Source organism: Merops nubicus, unplaced genomic scaffold, assembly GCF_000691845.1.
Source record: "Merops nubicus isolate BGI_N331 unplaced genomic scaffold, ASM69184v1 scaffold7883, whole genome shotgun sequence".
Lineage (NCBI taxonomy): Eukaryota > Metazoa > Chordata > Aves > Coraciiformes > Meropidae > Merops > Merops nubicus.
The window spans coordinates 10,351-34,400 of NW_008599514.1; the positions used below are offsets into that span (position 1 = coordinate 10,351).

The 24,050-nt window shown below is 37.4% G+C and overlaps 1 protein-coding gene across 1 annotated transcript in view; it reads left to right on the forward strand.

Moving 5' to 3' along the window:
• Positions 1-9,530: 9,530 nt before the first annotated feature.
• The window catches only part of USP32 (ubiquitin specific peptidase 32), a gene marked incomplete at its 5' end in the record, with an annotated part of 52,646 nt that continues 38,126 nt past the window's right edge, over positions 9,531-24,050 (forward strand). The window contains 4 exons of the mRNA XM_008937399.1: positions 9,531-9,658; positions 17,159-17,264; positions 17,846-17,964; positions 21,164-21,323. Of these exons, the coding sequence (XP_008935647.1) occupies positions 9,531-9,658; positions 17,159-17,264; positions 17,846-17,964; positions 21,164-21,323 (513 nt within the window). The remainder of the gene's footprint in view (positions 9,659-17,158; positions 17,265-17,845; positions 17,965-21,163; positions 21,324-24,050) is intronic.

Below are 24,050 nucleotides of genomic sequence, written 5' to 3' on the forward strand. Positions count from 1 at the left end.
TTCTCTAAATGGCTTCTATGAACTAATCTTTTTTCTTTACATAATGAGTAGATTGCAACATAGACAGGTTAAAGGAGGAAGGAACCATAATATACACTGACTAAATGTTTGCAGAAGCCAGAGTATTACAAGAATAGAGGTGAAAAAAAAATCTAAAATATTTGATAAATATCTCTTCCTACAAAGCATTCATAATTTATTATGTATATTCATTGCTTCTAACAGAGGCTGTAATGTCCTTGGGGATATCTTCTGAGTCTTTTCAGGGATTCAGGGAGAGATTCCAAGTGCTGACACTATTCAGGGCATTGTGGCTCCTTGGTGTGAAGTTGTTCTAGTACCTTTTCTGTTTCAGTGCTTCTCTTGTGCAAAACAATGGACAGTGTGTTTATATGAAACTCCAAAATTTGAGTCATCACATCAATCTAAACTGGTCAGGCGCAGTGAAATTGCTGGAAGTGGTTTCCCCTGCAGCTGTTTCGTGGTGTGTGTCAATACACTGTTTCACTCCTCTGCATGGAGGGACTTCAGAACAGTATACATCCAGAGATAAATATTTTCAGTGAGAAATTTTGTTCTATGGCACAGATATACTTAAAAGTAGTTATGGTGTCTTTCAGGGTAGTTCTTCAAAATACTAGTTGTTGGTTGCTGATGGAGAATTCTCTTCACAGGAGATGCAGCAGTGGGAATGGAATTTGGAAATAGTGGTGCTGGTTGTTTGCTACTGTCTGTTAAAAAAGGTCTCTGATTCAGTTCTTGGTGTTCTGATGAAGGTGCAGTAGAGTCCCAGAACTAACCCCTTGTCCATTTTTATTTCATTTCTTGCCTATATAGGCTAATGTCTCTAGTTGTGATTCTGCTTTTATTTTTCAGCCATTCACAGGTTTGCGTATCAAGTGTTCATAACACTGTTACAGAAGACATGAATTTTTGTCCTGACACTAAACCAGTTCAATTCACATCTGAGTTTGATGTTATATTGCAGGCAGATGTATCCCCAAGAGCTGATAATAGGAAGGCTCAAAATACAGAACCTTTCATTGTCCCTCACTCTGTGTACATACGTGTATGTAATGTTTGTGCCAAAACACTTGACTTCCAAGTGAGTAATATTTTTCTTCTAACATTAGAAATGAAGATTTAGCCATGTATAAATATATGAATCTTTTATTATCCTGTACTTGTCAAAATATTTAAGTACTACACATAACTAGGCTTGGCTCTTCTAGCTGCTTGAGACTAAAACTTGAATAAATAGTTGGTCAAAACTATACCAGGAGTTGCAAATTAAAACTCTTTGCCTTTAGTCCTCACTAAAGGCTACAGGAAACACTGCCTTCTTATGCAGAAGCTGCAGAATATGTTTAACTTTCAGGCTTAGACTATGTTGTTGGTTTTTTTTTTTTGTTTTGTTTTTAAATTAAAGAACAATTCATACAGCCAAATTTAGTATTGTTGACACTGGGAGAGAGGATATGAAATATTCATTCTAATACAATTTGTTTTGTAGTGAGGTCCTTATGTGGTGTTTACGTTTACATAGTTGGCATTTGCCTTTGCCTTTCATTCTAATGGGCTGTTTATTTCTTGGAAATGAGTTATATAATGTAATTTTGTGTATCTTAATAAGCATAAATGTCTAGATGATTGTCATAGTGGTAATGAAGTGGAAGCAGATTTTCTGAGTTGTGACAGAAGCTGTTTTGCTCACCTGTGGCAACACAAACCTTCAGCGAATTTGCCAGGAAAACTGATGAAGGCAGAACTCAAAAGGGCAGAGTTTTCTTTCTAATCTAAATCAGACTAAGTGTCTGTTCTAAAGGGAATGGGTAGGAAATCATGTACAAACTAGGTGAATTGAAGAAGCATCAGAAGTTGGTAGTGGAAAAGGAAAGGAAAATGAGGAATGAAGTGGTTAGAAACTGGACAAAGGGCAATGACTGCTCAGATGAAGGCAGGCATCCCAGACAGTGTTGCTCATTTCTAGGCAGCTAACTCCTGATGAATTTTTGTCCATGCTTCTTTTTGGAGGGGAGTTCAGGGTTCTTGGTGGTGTTGCTGCAGAGATGGCTTAGACTCGGTGTTTAAAATCACTTAAAACCTGTACCTCTGCCTCCTTTCCTTTTACTTTTCTCTAGTGTTTCCATGTCTGTCTGTGTGGGTCAGCTAGCTGAGTGTGTTTTCTCCAGGGTCAGCAGTGGCTTCCTCAGTATCTAGAGCAGTAAGAGCACCTCACCTGGGAAGAGGTGCTGAGTACTCTGACCTTGCTGGGGAAGGCAGCAGGCAACCTGCACATAATCTGGGCTAGGGATCACTGTTCAGTCACTGAGAATGAATTTACCATTGCTTTAATTATTATCAATTACTTTTGTTCCTCATGTTGCAGTATATTTCACTTAAATTTGCAGTCATACATATGGTAACAGTTATTCTAACGATCTGTTGGGGTTTCTGAATTTCCAGGATACTTCTGTAACTTACAGGTTTGGCCTAGTGAGCATATAAAACTAGGCTCATTTAATTCCTGAGGACGTGAAATAGAGCCAGTAAGATGGAAGTGCTCAGATGGTGGGAGGATTATTTTGCTGTTGGGGCTATTATGTAGCAATTCCTATGCACACAGGTCTGGTGGGGAGGGTTGTCACAGAACGTGTGCTGATGAGCTTTGCTTGGAGCAAACATCATCTAAACAGCAATGTGACAGTGTGCGCCCTGATGGAGATACTTTGCAGATGGATAAAGCAGGCTAGTAATACTTAATAGCATTCTTTTTGAGGATAGTAACTGTGAGAAGTAAGCTCTTTGAAGATTAAAAGCATCACATAAATGCTAAGTATTCATGTTACAGAAAATTGGCAAATCCTATTGTAATAACTAAATCTTCCTCCTGCCCTCTGCACACAAGATGTTAAACCTTTGATATGCATTATGGTTGGGTCTAATAGAACCACAAAAAGCTTTATCCCCAGGACAAGCCACTACTACCAAAAAACAAAGAATAGGTAGGAGAGAAAAAACACAACTGCAGTGAATAATTGGATTTTTTTTTTTCAAATACCAAAACTGTGTTGCTGTTATCCTTAAATTCCTGTTACTGTTAAATGTCATGTTAAGACAGTTAAGTCTTTAATGAGATGCCCTCCATAACTTGAATGGTGCCTTTTTTGATACTCTATGAAAGGTTCCTTCAGACTGCATTAATTTTTTGTTGTTGTTGTTAGGGGAGTTAGGATTTTTTGTCTCTCTTTCCCCCAAAATATTCTCAAGAGGGTTCTTTTTTGGCAGGAATGTTTGGGTGTGGAGGTTGTCTTCTTAGTCATGGCTGATTCACTTATCTCAATTGTATTTTGCAGTTTGTTCTTCCTATTTGAGGTTGTTCCCAAACATACTTTACATTCACTTGCACACTTTACCTCTTTGAAGCTTTTTAGTAATTGCTTTAGTTCTTGACAACTTCATAACCGCAGCCATTAAGTCACAATAAAGACTAATGAAAAAAGTAATAAAATTTCCATGTATAACTAGGATGAAGATTCCTGGGGGAAATATTGAGCAAGTGATTACAGGGAAGATAATTGTCTGGTTAGAGAGTTATATGCCCTGTGAGTTTGATAGTGAACTTATAAAATTGTCACTTAAAAATCAAAATATTAGAATTATTAAAACCTGAGCTGAAAGTCAGGAAGAGCTTGAAGTAGGTGAATTTTGCTTGCTTGCTGAAGGATGATCAAGTTGTCTGTTTTATTAAAATTCAGGTTTGGTTATTTTTAGTATAGCAAATGCAGTGTTATGCTGATGGTTGCAAATTATCACTTGCTCTGTATACTTGAGATCTGCAGGGCTGGTGGTTTTTTGAGGGGTTTTTGTTTGTTTGTTTTAAGGCACTGACATAGCTGTTTTTCATCCAGTAGTGACATTGGAAATTCAGAATTTTTTTGTGTGTGTGTGTTTGTACAATATTATGGGCATTTTGAGGCTTGCAATTCAGGGGAAAAGTACCAGCTCTACTAGATAGGTTGTAAGGTGCTTCAGTTGGGTGAGCTCAAAGTTTCCTGACCCTTCACCTTAACTGAACTTTTCATCCTCTGTTTTGGTCTTCCTGCTTATGCAGTCATTTGTTTCCTGTTTTGATTTGCAGCATTGTTGATACACTATGGTCTTCTGCCTTGATTTGGCTTGTTACTTTTTTGCTGTTTACGGGTAAATTAGACAAAATAATTTATTTTTGTGTAGCCAAATTAAATATTTTAGGTTTTTGAGACAGATTTTATCACCTCTTTGGTGCTGTTACTGCTGCTCATACTAATGGAAGTGATGACTTGTGTGTTACTTCTGTGATTCTGGTGTTAATAGAGGTTACCAAATCACTGATTTGTTTTCAGCAGTCACTGCTTTCTCTAATAAGATGAAAGGAAAGAAAACAGATACCTGTGTTGTTTGTGTCCAGTTTGTTGTAATTATGTTGATTGTCTGTCAGTTTGTAGTAGCCGTGGAAGATTAATTCCACCTACCCTCAGTTAAACTATTGGAGTTCTGTCCTTTTCACTGATTAAAGCAGCTTCTTAGTAGCAGCTTAGAGTATATCTACAGAGTTCCTTAGATGGTTTATGAAACATCTGTTTCATGTGAATTACACTTTATATTCATTGTAGTGCTGAGAAAACAACCTGGAGAGATTGTCTCTTGCCTGAATGTCTCCAGCAGTATAAGACTTAAAATGCTATGCTTTTATTCTTATCCTTTATTGCAGCAGACAACTGTATGCTTTTGAAAGCTGTGGTTTGTATCTTGTTCTCTATCACCACAGTGTTTTACATAGCTGTGCTTGGATTTTTGAAGGGGAGGGGAGGAAGTGTGGCAAAGGAAGGTATTTTTTGTGGCTGGTTTGACTTTCCTAATAAATGTTAAATTGGAATTTAAAATGCATTTATTATGCTTGCTCTCCTTGCACATGTCATAGGCAAGGTGTATAGTAATTATGTTATATAAGCCATGATAAATCCGTTAAGCCTGACTAACCACTTCTTTTAACCTTTAGACAGGCTCCCTTCAAAATGAGTATTTGTTTCTTATAATGCTTAACATCCACGTGTGAATTGTTCCATCTTAAGCAGCAGCACTTGCTCGTAAGGTTTGGTGTTGCTTCTCTCCAGTGCCTCTGTAAATCTTTAAACCTCTGCACAAGGGTGTTGCAGAGTGGCCGTGGCCTGGAAGAGCCTGGAAGAGTCTGGAAGAGGGGAAGATCAGCTCTGCTGCTGGCTCTTGCCTTGGGGGCAAGGTGGTTACTCGTGCCATGCAGAGGCTGTAGTGCATGGTGGTTGTTACGTTTTTGACCTCAAAGATATTCCTAGTGTTGCATCATTAAAGAAAAATAGAATTTATGGAAGATTTTAGCTACTTGGAGTATTTGAATAAAACACACAATTGAGGTAATGTGTACAAATCTTAGCTTAGCTTCATGAGTCTCTAAGGAAGTCTGCTAGAGATGACATGTGGGTGCTTCAATCAATGAGGAACTGGCCTGGATGTAATAATTTTCTTCTGTCTCTTTTTCCAAACCAGGAAATGCACAAGCAAAATTTAGTTATGTTGTCATTTTTTAACGATAACTTAATCATTTTCACTAGCAGTCTTGTAACAGCAGAGTAACTTTTGCTGAGGCAGGTGTTTGCTTCCAGCTGGCTGAATTTTGCACGAGTGTTTGTAGCCTAAAGTTGTCCTGTGCTCTTCAGTACGACCTTTGTCTTTGAAGTGACAGGGGTCGTGCTGTACATTGAGCCAAACTTTACTAACAATGCATTTTAAAACTTCCCAAGATAAAGACAAGAAGGTGAGGGTGGGATTAACGCTACAGGACATGGAAAGAAAAAAGTTTCTAAAATGAACAGGAAAACATGTCTGCAAAACTTGCCAAAGCTCTTCTGTAAGGGTTCATTTCCTCCAGCTTAGGCGAGTTAAACAGAACTTAAGGCACATCTAAAGAGGTTACTTTAACCTTACAGAATGAGTAAGCAAACCTAGTAGTATTTGCTGCTTGAAGAGAAACTGTGTGATGCACAATTCATGGGGTTATTTACACTATTTGGGCTACAATTTTTATGCAAAACAGACCTTAAGTCTGAAAGTAGTTGATAGAGCACATGTAAATGTTACAGAGAGTACTAAACAGCAACTGCTTCAGATAATTAAGCTTGGTTTTACACACTCCTCTTAGTTTTAATGAGGATGACAGTAACTTCAGAGGTGTTCCCTGCCTTTCTTTTTCAAATGGAACATTATATTTAATGTCCAGAATGTATCTAACATTAAGCTTCTACATAAGCATAGCATAATTTTTCCGAGAGGGATTCCCTGCACCTCCTGTGTCTCTCAGTGGCACAGTTGGCGTGGATCCCCTCTGAAATTCAGGTCAGTTTTATATGGGTGACTAAATAAGGTGTTAGTGGAGATTTGGGCATCTAGGCTTGCAAAGCTTGAGCTTCAGATACAGTTTTCTTCTAAAAGGAAAACTCAGGGATGACTCGGTGATAAATATGTGGGGTGAAAGCAGTACAGAGAGGGTGAGTTCCAGCATGGGAGTGTTTTGGGAGGTACTACACATTACCTGGACAGATGTGGATTTTAAGAGAATAGTGAGTCCTAAATCCATATAAACAGCATTAAGTTTAAGTAACTCTATTAAACTAAAAATACCTTTAGCAGCTGGATGAGTTGAAGGTTTGTTACAATTACTGTTAAGTTGCAGTGACATTTTTAGCTGTGGTTGCATGGTTTCATTTAAACTTTATTAAACACTCTGGAGCTCAAATATTCCCTGGAGAGTTGGATGCAGCACTAATCTTCTGTTAAGCCATCTTTAACTTTATTTGAAACCATCCAGCTATAGCAGCATTGAGGAGGTTTGCATGAGTAAAGCTACCTGGACAGAATGACATAGTCTGTGACTTTTATGGAAAAGACCAGTGGTAGTTTTTGGAATTAGGCAGATAAATTCTTTAGGAGTTAGAATCCAGTATTTAACCACTGAAACTTGTTTATATTATTTAGAATTAGAACCTCACAATAAAGTCAGCTTCTCTAGCCTTGAGGTGTGAAGAATTAGGTGTGCAATTTGAATTGTGTTCCTGTCTGCAATAAGATGGGGGTTGTGGCACCTGTTCTTGGGAGGAGTGATGTGCAGATGGGTTTTGCTGTTGACTACCATAATCTTATTTTGAGAAGTCTTACATGTTCTGTTTTTCACTGTCAGGCTGTGAATGCAGTGACAGAGTATCTGATAGTGTAGTGTCTGTCCTGTTTGTCTCATGAAAGCAGCTTGTGAATGGTGTTTTCTTAGGTGTTTGTAGACAGCTGTCTCACGAAAGTGTCTGGTAAGTCTGTGCTTTTGGAAAAAGTGAATGCATTTAATGAAGGAACCTAAGTCAGTGTAGAAAACAGAGCTGTTAATTACATTTATGTCTAAAGGTGGGATTAAAAATATCTCTATGGTCTGTGATGCTTGCTGCGTAGGACTTGTGGAATTGAGAGAAAAAAATGTAGCTTGTGGGTATGTGGGGAACCTAATTTGTAGTAGTATTGTAGTAATGGATGTATTGTTTCTAGAAATGTTACTTTCATAATGAACTTATTTTCACAAAGCTTTGCAGATGATTTTAAATGGCCAGCATCAGTCGTTTTAACATGTCTTGGGGAAGGAGTGGAAGTTGTTACTTTTCAAGCTACTAAATGATACACTGAGAGTTATTTTTGAATAACTCAGTTATTCTGAGAATAACTTCTTAGTAGGACTGGTTGACAGGTCTTCTTTGCAACCTTCTCCTTGCCTTCAGTAGGAGTCCAGTCACTTTTGCCAAATCCACATTAGCTGATAGTAGCAGTGCTGTGGGTCACACTTCAGGTTTATTTCTTGGATCCTTAGATATTTTTTTTTTCTGCTCAAATGTCCCCAGAATCTATAATAAAATTGTAGAAGAAACATAACCCTGTTCTTGTTTTAGACACAATTGTGTCTAGATTGTTTCATTGTTGGCTAGGATTAACATTAGGCAGGAGTGTTTCAGTGTGATTTACTTTAAGGAGTGATTTTTCTTTTGATGGATGAATTAATTGCAATGTAGAAGTTTTCAAGAGAGTGCTGGATTAATCTCTTAAGCGTTCCATTTTATTTTGGCTGGCAATCCACATTAACTGATAGTACCAGTGCTGTGGGTCACACTTTAGGTTTATTTCTTGGATACTTAGATTTTTTTTTTTCTGCTCAAATGTCCCCTGAATCTATAATAAAATTGTAGAAGAAACATAACCCTGTTCTTGTTTTAGACACAATTGTGTCTAGATTGTTTCATTGTTGGCTAGGATTAACATTAGGCAGGAGTGTTTCAGTGTGATTTACTTTAAGGAGTGATTTTTCTTTTGATGGATGAATTAATTGCAATGTAGAAGTTTTCAAGAGAGTGCTGGATTAATCTCTTAAGCGTTCCATTTTATTTTGGCTGGCAAAAAGCTTGACAAGCTTCTGGCCATGTCAGTGTTGATTCTGCCTGGCTTGTTATATCAGGGTAAGGAAAATGCCTTACTATAAATACAGTGAAGCAGCTCTCACATAGAGCATCATTTCTTCTGGCTTCGAGGTGGTAAATAGCTCCATCTGTACTACGTGGCAATTCACATGTGATCCAGGTCATGGTGTGTTATTCTCAGCAACTTGAGTTTTGACAAAGGACTTGTTTTGCTCAGAGAGACACTGCACTTCCTAAACACTTTGCTAGAAAGTTACTTTATACTTGTAAAACCTGGAAGCTGGGACTGCTTTTCAGGAAGCTCATGTGCTAGTGAAAATGTGATGTCATTAAGCTCTTCGTGTTTACAGATTGTGAACAAGGTTGAACAGGTTTTAGCCGGCAAGCAGATTTTCACTGTGCAGGAAGATTTTAGGTGAAGAATTACATTTAGTCCAAAGTTTAACTGTAGTATTCCTGTTAAATTAATGCTTTGCTGTACTGTCTTATGAGCATGTAAGAAGGTCATTGTTTTTTTTTTAAATATAGAAAGGTAGGTTGGTTGGTAGATGAAACTGCTTGAAGCATACTGCTGGAGCTGCTCCTAGTATTCACCACTGCTGGTCACAGATCATTTCTCTGGATTATGTGTAAAATTGGTCATAAAACAAGCTTGTTTTCCTTTTGTGGGACAGTAATGGTGCTTAACTTGGAACAAATTATAATATGCTGTTGTAATCGGAGAGAACTTAGTGAGCTGTTGTAATATCATTGATGTTAACTTTAGGTCTGCTTCACTTTGCCTTTTTGGGGGGGAAGATTAGATCTCATTTTCTAGCAGTCAGATTTTTCCCCACTATTCACCTGAAACTTAGTGTCTTCTTAGGTGTGTTTAATTTCTTCTTATCTTATTATTGGGAAGGTGAATGTAAGGTGTGTAGGATTTTTGGGAGGCCTTAAGCTATTACATGTCTGTGACATCTTTATTGACCAAATCCTTTTTTTTTCCCCTCTCTCTTCTCAATACAGTTACAGACATAGAGCTAAAGCGACTGAAAGATGCTTTCAAGAGAACTTGTGGACTTTCATATTATATGACCCAACAGTGCTTCATCAGGGAAGTCCTTGGTGATGGAGTCCCTCCAAAAGTGGCTGAGGTAACTTATGAAATTGCTGTTTTTCTGGGGTGGCAGACACAGCTGATAAGGTACACGTAGGGATGTGCACACACAAATATGCCTCTGCAGGTACATGAAGCTAATTTAATTTCTTCCCATTTTTCCCCCAGTGTCACAATGCCTGTTGTCTATCTGCAGGTAATGTTCTAGACTTGGATCATGGGTCATCAGGGATGTGTGCTTGACTGAGCTACTGATTCCAGCCCAGCTAAAGGGTGGTGAATGACTCATGTAAACCTGAATATCCAGATGTAGATTTAGGGAGAAAAAGGCTGGGAAGTTTTAACACCATACATAGCCAGAAGATTTTATTTATTATTAAGATGTATTTGCTTTTGGCTTCTCTGAGATTGGATTGGCTTTCACTTTTTCTAAAATGTAGATTAATCTTTACAAGCTCTTAAAAATAATTTAATGTACAATAAATATAGAAATTAAATGAAAGATAGCCAGAATCAAAATACACTGTATGGATATAAATGTTGTGAGTATATATCTAAAAAAAGAGTCATACGGTCCTGTACACCTGCCTGTTTAATGAATTCTTTTATTTCATAGTGTTTCCTCTGTCTTGAGAGAGGAATTAAAATATTGTTGGAGAGAAGAATAACATTAGGCAGACCTTTCAAATGGTGTCTTGCTCCGTGTCATTTCTAATCACAGCTGCTATTTCTGGGATCTTCAGTGTTACTGACCTCACAGGCAGCATACAAGTCTTCCAGTATTATTTAGATAATGTGAATAGTGAAGTGTGTACTGCAAGAGGTTTAACACTGTGGTAGTGTTACTTTTTTCAAAGCTTAATCTTTTCTCCATTATTTTTTCTGTTTTTCCTGTTGATAAAGAGGAGGATATTACTTGCCTCTGTAATATAGTTGACAGTTTGATTTTTATGTGGGTATTCAAGTGATTGACAGGATAAAATTTCAGTGTATGTTAGCACTATCAAATCAAAAGAAAATGTGTGATTTGCTCATACCTTAAAGCATGTGTTCAGTATTAATTTCTGTATGGGATGTCTGATATTTTGAGTGTTGGTAGCCCATGAGAGTTAACAAAAAATGTATCCTACATTGGATACGATTGGTTTGAAATATAAAACATTGGGAATTTTACATGGTGAGTTAACATGTACTGTTTATTCCCTTTTAGATCGGTGTTTTAGGGATTAAATGACTGATTTTGGATGAAGTAAACTTTTAGTCACAACTAGAGGCTGTGGGTCCACTGGCTACTTTCTACTTTTATTTTCTTAAAATCTGTCCTTTAGGACACAGTTCTGGTGATGATTACCTCTTTTTTAACACTCTGTACAGTTATACTGCAGTTCTTTGTTTCCAGTTGGTGAAGTAAAACTAATGGAAGAATTGTTATTGGGTTTTGATGTCACCTCATCAGAACTGGCACACTGATGTCTCGGAATTCTAGTATGAATTCCTGTGTACTTCTAGCATTTGTATTCAAGCAATGTAGTGGTCCTATCTGTGAGCCTGAATACTGAAAAGTTGGACAAAGTTTGGATTTGGTTCTGTTCATACCATAAAGGGATGCTTTGCAGTTCCTGGCTTCAGGATGTGGAAAGGCAGGCAAAGTCATTAGGCAGCTGAAAGCCTTGTTCTGAATTTTCAGCCTTTCAGTCATTAAAATTGATCATTTTGAGCCTCAGACTGCTGGGCTGTCTTCTCTGTGTGTTTTGAATAATAGTTTTTCATATCTGAGTAGTGATATCCCTTCAGGAATTCATTAAATGAAAAACACAGTTTTATAGCAGGAACATACACCAGTGAACTAAAGCCAGCAGAACTTTGGCCAAATGATTTGTATGAAGGTTGTGCACACAAAACACGTTTTTAAAATGTTCAGGATGGTAATGTTCTGAAAGGATCTCTTGGAAAAATGGAGCTGAAGATATTAATGAAATTAAAATAAGAGCTATGCTGTGCCTGCATTGTTTTAACTGCAGGAAAGCTGGTCAGGTGGTGAGATCTTTGAACACAGCATTTATTTTTAAAGCTAAGGAACTAATGCAATTACTGTGTGCATTTGTGAGCACCTTGATAGGAAAAGTAGTGTTCAGAGGAGATGGAGGGATGGAATGTTGATAATATTTCAAGAAAGCACTTCTAGTAGGTTTGTATTGTAGACTGAGGAGGGAAGAATGTTAAGAAAGAACCTGCCAACTTCAGCCTGTGCAGTCATTTGTGGAGCTCTGTTACATATTGCTATAGAACTATTCAGTTTATAAACTCTTCCCAAAGAATGAGTCACTAAAATCAAAGTGATGCCATCTGCCCATGGTTGTAATTATGCACTTTAAATGCTGACACCTTGGACATCTTTCATAGAATTCCTTTTCTGTGTTTATATCATGAACAGTCAATGTGTTGTGTTGAAAAAATACAAAAATGTAGTATTTGGCATTCAACTGAGGTGTAACTGAGATGTGCAAAGTTCAACAAAAGTCAGTGGGAAAATGCAGAGATGGCTGTGAATTAGAAATACACTTCCAGATGGGTGAAGAGACAGCTTTATCTGAGGCAATTTATACAATAGCTGTTCTTAAAAAGTCTGAAAGCATAGAAAGGTTAAATTTGAGTAGTGGAGAATAAAGTGTAAAGAATAGATCATGTTTTATTAAAACTTGTGAAAGAAAACCAGTGAACTCTCATTCCTTTGAATGAGAAATACAGATCTCAATATAGATTTTTTTTTTTTTCTTGGAAGTCCTGTTCATCTGAAATGTAAGATTTCTCTTTTTTTTTTTTTTGTGCTCTTCTTGGTTTTTTTTTTTTTTTTTTTGTAAAAAATAGTTACATTAAGATTTAAACAACAGTGTTCAGCAGAGCTTAACTGCATATTTTAAATAAAGTAATGATTCCAATGTAATATAAGGGTAAATTGCTTACATATGCAGCATAGCCTTGAAGGCATCTTGTGAAATAAGAATGATTAGACGTAGAAACTGTGGAATTCAAATCTCTGCCATGACATTGTCCATGAAGCATATACAATTATTGTGTCCAAGCAGAGCACAAATTTAGTTTTAATAATTTAGTCCTTCAAGCATTTGTAAATGGATTAAACTTCAGTAATAGAAGAGGATGATCTGAGCACCCTGTGGGAAGTTAATGTGTTAGAACAGTGCTCTGTCTCACAGAGGAATGAAACTGCAGGGTCTACATAATGTTTTCTGTAGAATTAGATCTTTCTGTATTATCAGCTTCATTTACATGCACTTGCCTTCAGACATCTTTTAATAGTCTTAAGTGGATAGCAAAGAAAAGTAATAGCTTGATGGGTGGACGAGGAGAGGATATACCAGAGGTAACACACAGAGCTGTATCGACTAAGTGTCTTCAGGGGATCTGTCTGCTTCAGCATCGTGGCTGGCAATAACTGTCATGGAGAGGTGAAAAAAATTTTTGAATTTTTGCCTATCTTGTTGCCCAGTACTTCTTTGGAGGTTGACCAGAACACATTCTGCAGATAAATCCCGCTCGTCTGCGTCCCGTTGCTGGGAAGGCAGCAGTGTGGTTTCCACAGCTGGTAATGCAGCGTGTTGTGGCTTAGCCAGGACATACACAAAGCATCAGGGGTGGTTAGACTGGTAAATCTAACATACCTAGTCTCCCTTAGGTATTTTGTTGTCTTTTTACCACTGCAGCCCTCTGTGGGTTGGCCAGGTCTTGGCAGGCCCATGCCTGGTTTTGTTTGGTCACTCACGATCTTAGCTTAATTTTTACTTGAGCTGGAAACCACACTTGAGATAGTTATTCACTCATTCCCATGGCTCTGGTATTCAGGCTGCCTCTTCCACCCTTTCCTTGTGCTTGAGGATTCTGGCTGCTGTTAGCAGAGGTGGGAGAGGGGATAGAAAGACAGCTTTTGATTCCTGTGACTGACTTCTTGTTCCAGTTAACCTTGTGAACCTCTTGTAGATGCCCAACTCATTTAGGCTGGGGCACCTGAGGAAACACAGATCTGTCTGAGCTTTGTCCTTAGGCATTTCTGAAGCTCATTTTTGAGTCCCAAACCATTATCCTTGAGAGACTCGAGACATGACATTCTTTAGGAATTTTCAGCTGATTTATATTTTTTTTTTAAAAAAAAAAAGAGAAACTGCAGATTCAAAGCCTCACAATGATGTTATTGCACATGTTTGGAGAGGTTTCCTCTAACTGCTGTCAGTTTGTTTCCATCTTTATCCAGAACTGTCTCTGAAAAGTGTCAGATTACTGTCACTTTGTCATTTACAAGTAATTCATTATAAAACATTATTCTAAGTGATTAAACTACTAAGGAAGCTGAATTACCTGTTCTTAATAACAAATAGTGGTCAGAAGGTGACCTCAAAAGCTGTTCATTTTAACAACACAGGAGGATTTTATTTTCTCTAATGTCTGTTTCCAGTGTTCTGCCATTTGTTTTAAAGTAAATAGATTGTTACATTTTGCTTTATAAATATAAAACCCACAAATTCTTTTTAAGTACTTTCCTGATTTCTTCACTTACAGTTCAGGTAACAAATATTGACAATTGTCATGTCTTTGCTAGGCAATTTTCCTGAATATAGAACTGTGTCAGTGAGATGGTGACTTTTTTCAGTCTTATTTTGGGAGATAGGGCATTCACATTTTGCAAAGGGATCTCAGCCTGTTGAGAATGGGTTTCCTCCTTACTCCCCTTCATGGTCGTGTTTTGCTGTCTGACCCCGTTGGAAGGCACAAGTGATTAAATAGACTGCACTTGATTACACAATGTCCTGCATGCTTGTGGTAGGGTATAGAAAGGTCTCTAATATTTGAACTTTAATTTATGTAGTTATTTTGTCCTAGTTTCCCAGTCAGCTGTTCTCACCCTGAGGTCACCCACTTTGAGCTGGATTAGTGAAACCTGATAACAGAAATGGTTCGTTTACTTCGAAGTTGGTTCCCTGATTTCATTCATAGTCCTGCTACATGAATTCTTGTTTTAGTATAGATGTAGGAAGTGGAGTGTGGGTGGGAATGAATTGTTGGGGACCAAGAAATGGGTAGCACTGGTTTAAACAGCAATGAAACTACAGTGTTAAGAGAGGCAGCATATGGAAAGTACTTGCAAAAACAGTTAACTGTAGGGAGTATGTGTCTGTGAAGAGAGGGGAAAAATTCTAGTCAAACTTAAATGAACTTTTAGTTTTTTACATCTGTTTTAGAATTATTCCTAAATTATTGCTATTTCAAAGGTAAATTTGTTGTACTAGAGTATTCACAGAGTGCATCCAGGAGGTTTATGCTCCTAGTTCTACTATTTCTGGGAAGTCCTCATACAGTGGTAGGTTATGTGCTGGAACAACTTTTATACCTCAGATTTGAAGTCCTAATTAATATGAGAATTTGTACACTCCTGTAGTGATTTTGTTTTATGATAGTTTATAAGTAGAATGTTTTGATATATTTAAAGCTTGTTGGATATATTCACAGGATGGCACACACTTAAGATAGTATTAGTGATAATATTATTAAGATAATATTCTGGAAGTTCCTTCCAGAATTGCTGCTAATCTAGAAGAGTGTCACTGCAATTGCACATACCTTTCACTACTGTTTTCTAATCATCTGTGAGTGTAGATGCTTCCTGATGGTTATGGTGAAAGTTTAAAAAATCTAGAAGTGTTTTCATTCTGTAGAATGCTGAACTTTTGTCTGTGGGCCCCAAGGTGTCATGGCTTCTTTGATATGTTTGCAAAAAATTGCAAACATTTGTTTCAAAGAGGGAGGGAAACCAACAACAAACAGAGCTTAGGAGGTCAAAATGAGTTAAAAATGTTGCTTTAGCTGTTTAGAATTGTCTGGTTGTGGCTCCTATGTTTAAAAACAGAACAAAAGGCACTCAAAGGAGTAGAGGTGTTGCAGTTAAGATCTGTGGGTTTCATCCTGTGGCTTACTAGCAGTTGGCTCTGCTTTGTGGGGATGCACAAAATAGAGAATGTGTCCACAATAATTCTGAAGCTTTGCTGGCCTCTGCAGTTTGCTATTGCTGTTTAGCTAAATTCTTGTATAGAGAATATACCTAAGGCTTTTTAAGGAGAAAAATTAAAAAGTATTACATAAGTGTGTCCACACCTTGCTTTGATTATTGTTTGTTTAGATTATAATTCAGATGCAAACAAGGAAAATGCTATTTAAAATGTGCTAAGCACTTCTCTTAATAGAAATTGGTCTCTGTTTCTTTGTATTTGCCTTTGAAAAAGTTTTATTTTAGAAAAACAAGTCCAGCAAATAAATCTGCTATCCAAACCATGATCAGTGACAAATGACATTGGCCTAGTTTTTCACAGTAATAATTCCCCAGCATTTAGACTTATTACTTTCTCCTTATGGTTAGATGCTCAGTGTGCTGTCTCTAAGAAAATCAAATTATAAGACATAGATACTGAAATAATTCTTCCATCTAAGAAAAATTAATAAGTTCTGACTGCTTTATGTTCTGATACCTAATATGGATTTCCTTGTTGTGATACTGATGAGGTATGATGCTTGTAGGAGTAGATTTGGGCTTACAGGGGGAGTCCTTGTTTGAAGAGCAGCTCAACATACATATTTTCACTTGTGCTTTGTAGCGTGAGACAAGGTGAAGTGAGTGAGCTGGTAATTCTCCTTCACTAGAAGTAGTTGCTGTTTGTCCTAAAATGACTTCCTTCCTTCATATCTCATCTATCAGTGTTGAATCACTGTTGAGGTGCTGTTGAGTAAGTTAAGCTGCAGTGAGCAGACTTTTCATGGGGAAGGTAAGTGCTTCAGCCCTTCTGCTGGTGGCATGGCTCGTGGTGCTGCTCCCCAGATCTCTGAGTAACTTCTGAGTAGAAGTCTTGATTTCTAGTGCTTCCTGTTGGGACAGAAACGTAAATACTGTTGTTAGAGCAGGGTACTAAACCAAAGCAGTCATTATAGTAACACTTACAGTGTTAACACAGTTAAGGTATAATTGATGGGAAGTTGTGTGTTTGTGTGTGTGTGTCACATCTTTTTCAAAGCAGTAGTTTTTGATGGCTTACTGGAAGTGCATCTCCTGTGATTTGGGCTATGAAACACTTCATGCTCCAGCAACCTCTTCACAGCTTTGGGACTATCAAAGCCTAGTCTGGAGAAGATTTCATCTTCGTTACCATGATAAAGGAGTCTGGGGAAATAGCACCAGTGAGCAAGCAAGAATCTGTTTTGACTGGAGGATCATAACATTTGGTGTTTTATATTGCTGTTTGTGAAAAGTATCTGCATTTTACTAACTGCAAGACCTTGGAAGGGCTATATTTTAGATACTGGAAGAACTACAAAAGTGTAACAGAATTAATATTAGAAGTGTGTTTAGCTGAATGTGAGGTGATTAGCCTAAAAACCACATAGCACAGAGCCTCTGTATGTAAGTTGTTGCTGTTGGTTCTGACATCTCTGTGCTCCCTGTTAATTTTTTGTTAACCTCTCTGTTTTATTCTTCTAGGTTATCTACTGTTCGTTTGGAGGAATGTCCAAAGGGCTGCACTTCAATAACCTGATAGTTGGATTAGTTCTACTTACAAGAGGCAGAGAGGAAGAGAAAACAAAATGTGAGTGATGTAACTTGTGTGCTCGCTGTCCTGTTGTTACTGTTTTAATACACTAAGGTAAAGCAAACATAAATTGTGGTATGGAGAGTACCTATTTTTATAGGTAACCAGGGCATGCATTTGCCAGTAAAACTAGTAGTCTCAAAACATTTCTAGCTGTATATTTTGAAATTCAGTGCATTTTCATTTTCTGAACTCACTAAAATGAAATATTTGGTGAGGTATCATGAATGTAAACGTCAGGATCCTACAGAAAGATTGCTGTGTGTGGGCAGAGGAAGGAGGATGGCGTTGATATTTTTCAAAACAAATGAAAGCATCTGCCTACTGACTTCTGTTGTTTTGTCTTTCTTGTTAATCTGACTTGAAAGTGTTTATTTTCCTTTAGAGTAGTGGACAATGGTAAAAGTGAAAGGAGATACTTCTTGATTAAACGTTGTTGAGCTATGTTGAAATTGCATCAGTCTAAGTTTTTAGTCCTTTAGTTGTTGCACAGCTTTTGGCATTCTCAGCCAGTTATAAAATTAATATTTGAAAAATGTAACCACCATAGTTGCTTAAACATTCATCTACTTCCTCAGACATTTTCAGTCTCTTTTCCAATGAATCTGGGAGTTATGTTGTCCGTGATGAGATGGAGAAGATGCTGCATATGGTTGATGGGAAAGTCCCAGAGTCTCTCAAGAAATGTTTCTCTGAGGTATTTTCTACAGGTTTTATCCTATTACATTTACAAAAAAAGTGAAAATTACGTGGGGTAGTTTGTTTTTCTGTGGTGTATAGATGTTTGAGCATTTATGCTAACAAAATTGAACTTGTTTAAATGGGGTAAAAGCGTATAGTTTCTAACGTTGTCATATTGCATGTAATATTACTGTGCTCCTTTGAGAGAGAAGACTTACCAAAGGTAATGATGTTTTCAAGAAAACTTAAATACTAATGTTGCTGGTGGAATTTTATTCATCATTGTGGACATTTTGTTGTGGTTAGGAAAGAAATCTAGAACACAGATCTAAGAGGGGAAAGAAAAATTGGTGTCTGGGATTTAAAAATGCCTTCCAGCAGTGGTTGCTTAAAAATAATAGTTTTGTAGCATCACTTTTGTCTCATTATGCCTGCAAGGAGCTACAGCATTTACTTATGATTTAGGTTGTTTGATAGACATAGTCTTTATGAAGCTTGCTGAAGTCCTCCTCTAGACCAGGCTATTGTTATTTGGAAATATTCAGATACTTGTTTGCCTACTGAGGCTCTCTACTAGTGATCCTCTTGAACTGTCAGGTTTTTGTGCTTTGCTTGCTTCCTGTGTTACCATAGAACTGTAGATCAGCAAAATCTAGTCATTGTTGTACATTCCACTGAAAACCTGATCAGATTATTCAGTTATCTTACATTTTGTTGTACTGTGCTGAAGATAACACTAGTTGGGAGCTTTGGCTGAGGCAGACTTATTTAACCAGGCAGTGGTGCCGTGTTGGCATTGTTAGGTAATGATGATGTTCTTTGTTCCTGGCTGGAATCATAAATCATATGTATACTGCAGTCCAGTTTCTGGAGCTGACCCACTTAAGCATTTCCTGTTTATAATTTTCATCAATATGGTGTGATGAATTATACCCTAAAAGTTAATTGCACGCTGTCCAAGAAATCCAGAAATATTTCATGAAGACTTGCAGCATTAATCTGGCTTCATACCATTTTACTGTTCAAGAAAATGCTGTATATTGATTTTTCTTTTAAAATGAAAATAGTGTAATAACCCACTCAGCATGATTTACTGGCCTGTTAATCATACCAGGTCATTGCTGGAGTGTGAGAAAGTCTAATGTTCCTGCCATGGGCCTTCCTGCCTGCCGTATGGTGGATGAGTTTATGCTTTCAAGGATGATGTTTATAGGTGTTTCTTTCCTTCAGAATTCTTGAATGTACTCATCTAGAAATAAGAGCTTTAAAATTCAGGAGCTCTCCTTACTATTGTTTCTGAAGTCCAGGAAACAAATTCAGGGATACCTGTACTGCTCTAGTTGCTCAAGTTCTATCATGGCTCCACTGTAAACTTTGCTTGCTTCAAAAGCTTTTTTCCCTTCTTTCCAAAGCTTTCCTGTCTCTCTTCTTCCTCGCCCTTCTTCTAATCAACTGTAGCAGCACAGAGTGCTGTTGTGAAAGGTGACACAGCTCTTGCTCCATTTATAGAAAATTGTGAAAAAAATAGAGGGAAAGTAGAGTGGAACAGGTACTGAGAGAACAACTGTGTCTGACCCAAACTGTGAGAGTAATTAAAAAAAAAATCATAATTGTGAGCTGCTTTTTTCTTCTCTTTTCATTTGGCAGTAGAGATTTTTGCTTAAGCAAGTGGTTAAACCCTGCACAGTCCATGTTGTTGAGTTACCCTTTTCCTGACTGTCACTCATTCTCCCACCTTTGTGCTGGCTCAGGTATTTATACCATGTGTTGATGAACTGGACTGGGAAGCTGCTCTGGCTGAGAAGTAAGCCTTGCTTCTGTAGCCTCTAATCCTGCAGGTTATTTTTCAGCTAGATCTGTTTTGCTGCATGACTGCACTACTGTGATTGCTGTCACAAAAGGGTGAAGGATCAGAAAAGGTGTCGGTAAGAGGAAGGTTAGGACCATACTGTCAGTCAGTCGTGAGGATATATACAGATGAAGCTGGTGAAGGAAGAGCAATGTACTGTCTTTTCTTCCTTGAATTATAACCATGTGGAAGTCTATGATGGCACCTGTAAGTATCAGGGTACTTCTGCATGTATTTGTTGGAGAAAAATCTAACAGTCTAGGAAAAAGAGACGTAAAAAGAATGAGCATCTGGAACCTGAAATAACCTGTTAGAATTGGAATATGAAGCAAATGTTTTAGCAGTGATAGTGATTAATCATTTGAGCAACCTGGCAAAGGGAGTAGTGGCTTTTCAGATTTCTGCAGTTGGCAGTTGCAGGTAGTCCGTGGCCAGATGCAAATAGTGGTTGGATTCTGTAGAGGTGTGATTCAGTGAAGTTTAATGGTCTGTGATATTGGGGAAGTTTAAATAACCAATGACTTGAAACCACTTTCACTTTGCAGATCCCTGTTTGTTGCCCCTGGAAATTAGGATCTCCATATAATGAGTTTGTCTACTGATAATAGGTTTGCTTTCATTTTAGTTGGTTTTGGAGGTCCTGTAGGAATTTGTCTGCTGATCCCTAGGGTTTCATGGCCACAGCTTGGAAACCATTCAAGTAAATAGTTTAGACAGCCTCTCCAGCATTTAAACTCTACAAATCTACAGTTTTTATGTATCCTGGAACAAGCAGTTCTATGAGACATCTGGCAAGAGAGACTGAATTAGGAGATACTGTGCATGTCATGTTTACATGTATTCCTCAAAGTAGGTTTTGGTCAAGAGGCAAGAAACTGAGCTGCTACAGCAGTGATTAATCATACTGTTAGTTATTCACAGATCTAATTTTTCTGTGTTAAGTGTTTGCATACTTGTGCAGATATAACAGAATGTTTATGATTTTATAGCACCTGTTACTTGGCACACAAGAGCTTTTATCTATCATAATAAATTCAAATTCATAAAAATAACCTGTTATTTTGAGTTGTAAGTAACCATTTTTCTTCTAATTCATTTAACCTGAGGTTCAGAGTAAATGACTTTCCAAAGACCACATTGAGTAGGTGGTTGAAATGCAGAGTTAGCTGAGGAGTCTGATTTCCCTCCCAGTACTGTATTTTGGAATGAAATTGGGAAACAGGTGGGGCTCCAAAGAAAAAATTATTTCAGTACTGATTTTTATAGGAGGTTGTCCCAATTTTTCCTCATACAAGAGGATGGTTCCTGTTTACTGGTACTGAGAAAGCAGAGAAAAACAGTCTACCTTTTCTTATTTTTTTTACAGGGTGAAAAAGTAAACTATGAGAAGTTCAGGGTTTGGCTGTTGCACAACAAAGACGCTTTCACATTTTCCCGTTGGCTGCTGTCCGGAGGGGTGTATGTGACACTCACTGATGACAGTGATACTCCCACCTTCTACCAGACCCTGGCTGGAGTCACACACCGTAAGTGCACAACGCTTGTTATTATGCACATGTTTAGAAACTGTTTCAGAGTTCACAAACTGTTGCCTTGCTGTAGTTGTTCATTGAACCTCACTGCTCTGGACACACAGTTCTCTTCGGTGAGCTATAGTTCTCTGTGCTAATTTGTTCTCTGCTTTTTGTGCTGTGACATGTAAAATATTATGTGCAAGGAGACTGAGGGTCGTTAATTTTAAGAGATTACAATACTGATATTACAACACTTCTTAAAGTAGAAATTTGCTATTGAACAAAAAAAAAAGGAAAATATTTTCTCTTTGGCAAATACATTTATCTGAACGGACTTGACAGTTGGACTGGTTTTATGTTTGGTCTTTCAGATATAGTAGGTTGTAAAACTATTGAGACAGTTCTGAAAACAATGCTCATTTCAAAGATAAGTATTACTTCTTAATTTGCTTTCTGCAGTAAAATAAATAATATTCTTGGCATGTGGTCTAGTCAAGGAACTAAATTAACTAAAGAGAAGCCTCCTCAGGATTTGCATTTAGGAATAATCTCCAAAGAAAAGTGCTTCTTCATGTCTATATTAATGTAAAGAAGGAGCAGTTGTTTATTAAATGTAAAAACAAAAGGCTAATAGATTATATTTGACGTGCAAGTAAGCATACATTATAGAAGAGCATCTAAGGGGCTTTGGTATCCCTCAGAGAAGAGCATTTGGTACTGATGTGTCAGTGATTTGAGCAGGCTGGGTTTAGGTACTCTTGTAGTTTGTTGGTGCCAGCATGACATTTAATCTCTTTAGTGAGTGGGTTACTTGAATAAAGCTACGTACAGTTTTTTCTCTTGGTTTAAAAAATGAGTATTAAAATTCTGTTCTTTTCATCTGAAATGAAAATGCATAATAAAATTTGAGGTTTATATATAGATAATATGTTAGCATTACATGAGAGCCTGCAGTAGACATTGAGGTTGCAGAAGACTGCTAAAAACTCTGAGGTCTAATAGACAAGGGAGAAAGACATATATACTAAAAAAAAAAAAAAGACTCAAACCAGACCAAAACAAACCTCCTTTGAATTTTCTAGACTTCAGCCCTGGGAAAAGTCTCTCAAGCTGTACCAAATGGAGTCTCCTTTGCCCAAAGTGTTCAAAGAAGTCTTTTACCTCAGGATTCTGGATGTTACCTCTGAGCTTACTTTGATTTTTTTCATGCTTTGAAATTGAAGCTCTTTCTGAACAGTTTTTACCATGTTTTTCACAGAAAATTTATATTGAAACTGAGCTTTATAATAACCTCATGTATAATGTGTATATAACTTTTTTTTAAGAGCTACTGTTTTAATTTATTTTATATCTAATGTTCCTCTTACTTCTGCTTTTGATATACCTGTCACTGTTACCATCTGCAGCCAGGCCCTCAACTGTATCCTCTACTATGTCAGATGTGCAAAATAAATAATTCAGGAAAGAACTGGTCTTTCAACTGAAGAGCATAATACTATACTTTAGCCAGCCCACACCTATATTCACATATCAAAAAAGAAAGAAAGGAAGCTTTTCTTTCTTCAGCTTATAGGCTAAGAGATTTTTTTAGTTTTAAACAAAGAACTGAAGAAATTAAGACTGATGTGCTATAAGAAAAAATGCAATTAAGGAGACTGGATGGGAAGCATATTAGAAAAAATTGAATGGGAGCCAAATCTGTTAATTGTATTCCAGCAAGCTCCATAGCTTACCTGTGTATTTGAATCAGTGAAATGTTTCAAACTGCATACTGTCTACAGGCTGAGGGTACTTACCAGATTTGGAAAGCTCACATGACAGTTACATTTGGGTCTCTAGATAAAATTAAATTTTACTGTATTTTTGTGATTTTCCAGTTAAATGTTGTAATAAGAAAACCAGAAAGTAGTTGTGCTGAGTTATGTCTGCAGCCTGGTGTCTTTCAAAGGACAGATATGGCAAACTGACAGGAATTTAAGATAGTAGGAAGATGAACTGGTGAACTAACCTGGTGGGGAACTAACCAGCCTCCTCCAGGTCTGGACAAATACTTTCTTTGGAATGTATCCCATGATTTCCCATGGGATTTGAAACAGTATAGGAATCTACAGCAGATGGAACAGTAAGGAAAATACGAGTGCTGGAGCTCTTGCAAGTAGTTGCAGTGAAGTATGAATATTTGGGGCCTTGCTGTTTTCTTTTTTAAGATTAATAACTGTAGTTTCATCAGGTCAATCTGAAGAATATGAAATTAGTACAAAAGTATTCTTAACACAGCTGAACGTGTAAAGCAGCAAGAGCAGTTTGGACAGTTCCTCTTCCCTAAATGAGGGCTTGATTTTGGTACTTTTACATAGGAGAAAGGTGACTGCCTTTTGGGAGAACAAAAAACTGAAGTAATGTTTAGTAAATCTAGGCAAGCACCATTAGCTGAATATAGTGAAAGTTTAAATGTTTCTTCTCCCAGAAAGTGAAACCCAGTTTGTGAAACTTGCTGGTGCAGTTAGGGGTTTGCTGGACTCTGACTGGGTCACAGCAAGCCCTCTCCTGGCCCCAGCTTCAGACCTTCCTCCCAAGCCTTACCTCCTCTCACAGTGTGCTCCCATTAAACATCTTGAATAATATGTCAGAGAGATGAAAAATGGCAGTGATAAAAATAGTATAAGTTATTAACATTGATTTAGAAACAGACAGCAAACATTTTATTGCAGAGCATCAGTGACTCCATTTAAATTTGCT